Source organism: Prionailurus bengalensis, chromosome C1, assembly GCF_016509475.1.
Source record: "Prionailurus bengalensis isolate Pbe53 chromosome C1, Fcat_Pben_1.1_paternal_pri, whole genome shotgun sequence".
Classification (NCBI taxonomy): Eukaryota; Metazoa; Chordata; class Mammalia; order Carnivora; family Felidae; genus Prionailurus; species Prionailurus bengalensis.
In genome coordinates, this window is record NC_057345.1 from 108,245,382 (window position 1) to 108,250,720 (window position 5,339).

Sequence of the window (5,339 nt, forward strand, 5' to 3'; positions counted from 1 at the left end):
TCACTGAGCATCAGAAGCCTACTTATTCAATAGTCAACAAATAACTACTAAGTGCCTCCTATGTCAGACACTGGGTAAGGTGCTGTGACTTTGTCCAAGGTGACACAGCTGACAAGTACCATAGGGAGCACCCAAACCCAGTCACTTAACCTCAGGTCCCCTCCATTCCACAGCTGCCTCATAGGCTGAGGTCACTGTTGCCACATAAGACCTCAGGATGTCAGGGCCAAAGGCCATGGTGGGAAGGACCACATGGTCCTTCCTTGCTCCTCTGCAAGGAAAGTGAGTATCAACGATCAGAGGAATAAATCTGCAGAAATAAATAAATGTAGATACCCATGTTCCATTAGTAATAGCCCTGTCTATGGTGTAGACTCTTGGGCCAACTCTTGGGCCAGTTATAGCCCTGTCTATGGTGTAGACTCTTGGGCCAACTAAGAGTCTGAGACCTAGTCCTCAAGCATGGACCTCTGTTCAAAGCATGAACCCTTTGTCATAGGTTGTGGAAACAATGACTGCCATCCACTCTAGCCAGCCATCCCTGCTGCCACACAGTTGCATCAGAGAAGGGGCCAGTCACACACTATCTCAAGAATGCCAAAATCTTCATGAATGGGCCACCCTGTGCCTGTAATCAACAGACAGGTGGGGTGACAGCCATGGGTCACATAACTGAGGCCAAACATGAGAGGCTGGCCCAGATCAGTAGATGAGTCAGGGCTCAGAGTATAAAACCTTGGGAGCTCCAGTGCTCCTAACATAAGCCAGCGTCTCCTCTCCTCACTCAGCTCCTGGTGCTTCAAGTAAGTGTGAGTTCTGACTCTCATCTTCCCAGCTAGTCTTCCCCAGGCCTGTGCAGGCTAGGTGGACTAGGGGACAGATTGGCAAGACCTCTGACCCCTTTGGAAACTATAGGACCTCTGACTTTCCAACTGCATTCATGTTTAGAGAGAATTCAGGCAGGAAGGCAGTGGGGGCTGAGCTGTTGCTGTGTGGATTTGTGTCTCTGATCTTCTGGCCAGAATAGGAACTCCACAAAGACAAGACTACCTTCTATCTCTATGGCACCCCTCTAGGAGCAGGCAACTGATGGGCACAGAGTTCCATCTATCTCTATGGCACCCTTCTAGGAGCAGGCCAGTGATGGGCACAGAGGGACATTCTGCAGACTGCTCCTATGAGTGGGCAGGATGGACCTTATGCACTGGTCAGGAGAATAGGCTGAGTCTTAGTTCCAGAGAGTAAGGGAGAACAAGGAGAGTAATGCAGACAATGCTGCAGATGGTGGATATTTGGGGAACCTCAGGAACCCATTGCCAGTTTTTCAGAGATGTTCTGAGAGAGAAATGGCATGAGATGCCATGGCACGACTTCCTACTATTAATGGCCCCCCTCAACCAAGCTTGGCTGTAAGCAAAGCCTACATCTTCTGGTCAGAGATTCTGATCCAAAGGACCACTGGGTCCTTTCCCCTGTGTACAGACAAGACCAGATCAGGGGGAGACTGATTTTTCTGATAACTAGCTTCCGGATCATGGCTAGGCTCAGTGGGACAGACCAAGAGTTTGAACTAAGAGCTTTTGCAGAGAAGGGGTGGGGGGGGGCAACAGCCCTCTGACATTCGGACAAACCTCCCTCTGTTTTGTCAGGGATAGGTAAAATCCTCCACCCTAGGTGGAGGTTTGTGGAAATTTCTATTTGCATTCAGAGAATCCGTGTTGGGATTGGAGGAGGCATGAGTGATGAAGTGCTCGAACTGTCTCATTTTTCAGGAAGTGAGGATAGAGGTGGGACTGTGGGTCATTTGCTCCCAAATCACTCAGATGCCAAAGGCAGAGCTGGGAGAGAGAAATGCGAGTAGTACCTGGGCTATTTACTGCTTGGTAAAGACTTTCTGAGGGGGAAACGACTAATCCCAGGAGTCCCATATGAGAGTTCTTCCCGGTCTAAACAGAGGGCATCAAGCCCAGCCTGGCCGTGCTGCCCTGGAGGATGATGGGCGTTTCCACGGCTGTCCCTGCCTCTTCCATGCGCTTGCGGTTGGTCCAGTGATGCTCCCTGCTCTTTCTAGGCTTCTCTCTCTCCTTAAACAAGATGTCTCACCAGAAAAAGCAGCCCACCCCCATGCCCCCAGTGGGCTGCGGGAAGACCTCCGGCGGGGGCGGCGGGGGCGGCGGAGGCGGCGGAGGCTCCGGTTGCGGAAGCTACTCTGGAGGCGGCGGAGGCTCCAGCTGCGGAGGCTACTCTGGAGGCGGCGGAGGCTCCAGCTGCGGGGGCTACTCCGGCGGCGGCGGCGGCGGCGGTTCCAGCGGGAGTGTGAAGTACTCCGGGAGTGGTGGCAGCTGCGGGGGCGGCGGAGGCTCCAGCTGCGGAGGCGGCGGAGGCTCCAGCTGCGGAGGCTACTCCGGGGGCGGCGGAGGCTCCAGCTGCGGAGGCTACTCAGGAGGCGGCGGAGGCTCCAGCTGCGGAGGCTACTCAGGCGGCGGCGGCGGCGGCGGCGGCTCCAGCGGGAGTGTGAAGTACTCGGGGGGTGGTGGCAGCTGCGGGGGCGGCGGAGGCTCCAGCTGCGGAGGCGGCGGAGGCTCCAGCTGCGGAGGCTACTCCGGGGGCGGTGGAGGCTCCAGCTGCGGAGGTGGAGGCTCCAGCTGCGGGGGTTACTCCGGGGGCGGGGGAGGCTCCAGCTGCGGGGACTACTCCGGGGGTGGCGGAGGCTCCGGGCAGCAGGTTCAGTGCCAGAGTTATGGAAGCATCTCTAGCGGCGGCTGCGGCGGGGGCTCCTCCGCCTGCGGGAGCGGCGGGGGCTCCTCCGCCTGCGGGAGCGGCGGGGGCTCCTCCGGCTGCGGGGGAGCTGGCTACTTCTCCTCGCAGCAGACCACCCAGACCTCCTGCATGCCGCAGCAGAGCTACGGAGGGGGGTCTTCCTGCGCTGGGGGCGGCGGCTCCTCTGGAGGCGGCGGCAGCTGCTTCTCCAGTGGTGGGGGGTCGTCCTGCGGTGGGGGCGGCGGCTCCTCCGGGGGCGGGGGCGGCTGCTTCTCCAGTGGTGGGGGGTCGTCCTGCGGTGGAGGCGGCAGCTCCGGTGGGGGCTCCGGAGGTGGCAAGGGCGTCCCGATCTGCCACCAGACCCAGCAGAAGCAGGCGCCTACTTGGCCAAGCAAATAAGGCCAGTTGGACGCCGCGGAGACTGAGGAGCTGGAGCCGTTTTCCGTGGGCGCCTATGGGCTCAGCGCTCTCTTGATATTGCCGAGGTTCCCAAATGCTTCGTGTGTTACACCCAGACGAAGCCTTAGAGTTCTGGGGCTGCTTCTTGTTCTACAGGTTTTCCTCTTTGGTTTCTGTACAACTACCTCCCAACCCCAGTGCCTCCTCAGTCAATAAATTTGCAATTCATGAGAATTTCTGGGTTTTAGTCACCTTTGTATCTTCCAAGTCACATTTCATTCATTTCCTTTCCTCCGTTCACTCATCCGTCCATAAATACATTCATTCAACAAATACACTTATTTTGTTGGGGGAAGGGGGTCAGCAGAGGAGGGAGGAATGACTGGCAACCAGAAGCAAAGATGTGAGCTCTCTGTTTTATGGCTTAAGATGGTGAGGTGATCCTCAAACACAAAGATTCTGCGGACAGATTTCCATGAACAACCCCATAGTGGGTTGGATTGCCACTCTGGGTCTTCTTCTTGAGCTCAATGCTTTTTAAAGACAGGTCTGCCCTGGGGAGATGCTGTCTCTCATAGTCCAGAACTTGCTCTGCAAGGTCTGAAGGCAGGGTGGCTTCACATGAGGAGCACTAGCGTATGCTACCCAGACTCACAGGAGAAAGAATAATTGTATATATGTGACTCTCTACAGCGTGTGAGATGTTTACTAGGTACCTGTAGGGAGAGGAGGAAGTACAGGAGCTGTTTCCTGATCTCTTAAAGACGCTTCACCTAACTTAGGAACATACAGCATAAGTGTATGCAAAAAACATACCAGTACCAGAGAGGTCATGGGGAAACACAGGAAACATACCAATTAGCAAGGAAAAAGCTCTAGTTGCTCTGTTAATTGCGTAGGTCTCAAAAGAGATATTGAGTATCAGTCTGGCCAGGAGTTCTCCAGGCCCCATTTCATATCTTGATTCTACTACCTCTAGGTAAATGTTAACTTATTGATTTACCTGAAGCAAAACACCTGCTACACCAAAAATCCAAAGTACTCTCCTTACCCAGTCATTGCTGGAGACAAAAAGGCAAATTATCCCTCCCCAGTTCTTCCATTTAGAGAGTCTAAACAGGTAGCAGCTTTAAAGACCCAATAGTCCAACCACTGCATATTATATATACATATACATATGTATATTTTTTAAATAAAAGTAAGACATTTAGTTCTGTATCGGATGGAGTAGATGCACTTCTCCTTATTGCTCCAGCTAAATGTAACTAAAATATCTGGGCATAATATATTTAAAAAAACATAAGGACAGTCTAAAAGGTGGAGAGAAGAAGGCAGAGTAGCTAGGGTCCTCAGAACTTGAGGACTGACACTGTCTGTGGTAAGTTCCCTGGGTTTCCTTTTTGCTTCCTATTATCTTAGATTGGGCACTGCAAAGTCTGCAACCAAGAAATGCCAACAGGTGCAGACAAACAAATACCTCCCACCATATCCAAAGGACCAAGAAACATGACCTAGAGAGGCAGAAATCTTTTATGATAATATCCACCCTACTATAACTAACCACCCTGGAAAAAAAGAACGAGAAGATTGGACTTCTCCTTTCCAGTGGTAAGGAGATAACACCCCCTATGCACACACTTCCTTCACTGGTGTAGTATTAGCAGAGACCTGCTGTAATATAAGATTTGAATAAGATCCAGGGTCTCAAAACATAATGCCTGGAATGTCTAGCACACAATAAAAAATTACTTACCATACCAAGAACCAGGAAAATCTCAACCTGAATGAGAAAAGACACAATCAATACCAACACTGAAATGAAACAGATTTGGGACTTTAAAGATATTATAAAAATGCTTCCACAAGAATTTACAAACACACTTGAAAAAAATAGAAAGTCTTGGCAAAGAAATGGAAACTATAAAGAAGAATTAAGTGAAAATTTATAATAAACAACTGTAGAATTAAATTTTAGAATTGAAAAATATAAAATTCACTGGATGTGTTCAGTAGCAGAATGGAAATCACAGTGTAAAGAATCAGTGAACTTGAAAATAGGTCAATAGAAATTATCCAATCTCAATGACAGAGAGAAAATAGGCTGAAAGAAAAGAAGAAGAAGAAGAAGAAGAGAGCTTCAAAAGCCTGTGGGACAACACAAGAGCTAGCATTCATGTAAT

General features: G+C 51.1%; 1 protein-coding gene across 5 annotated transcripts; it reads left to right on the forward strand.

Moving 5' to 3' along the window:
• The first annotated feature begins 317 nt into the window (after window positions 1–317).
• On the forward strand, window positions 318–3,393 carry LORICRIN (loricrin cornified envelope precursor protein). Of its 5 annotated transcripts, none has more exons than XM_043576408.1 (3): window positions 326–803; window positions 2,072–2,224; window positions 2,420–3,393. In XM_043576408.1, the coding sequence occupies exons 2-3, from the start codon at window positions 2,095–2,097 to the stop codon at window positions 3,157–3,159; spliced, it is 870 nt and encodes a 289-aa protein (XP_043432343.1). In that variant the 5' UTR covers window positions 326–803; window positions 2,072–2,094; the 3' UTR covers window positions 3,160–3,393. The 5 variants fall into 5 exon arrangements, with proteins under 5 accessions (XP_043432339.1, XP_043432343.1, XP_043432338.1 ...); XM_043576405.1 differs by having other exon boundaries at window positions 634–803; window positions 2,072–2,470; window positions 2,558–3,393; XM_043576407.1 differs by having other exon boundaries at window positions 645–803; window positions 2,072–2,434; window positions 2,558–3,393.
• Window positions 3,394–5,339: the final 1,946 nt, after the last annotated feature.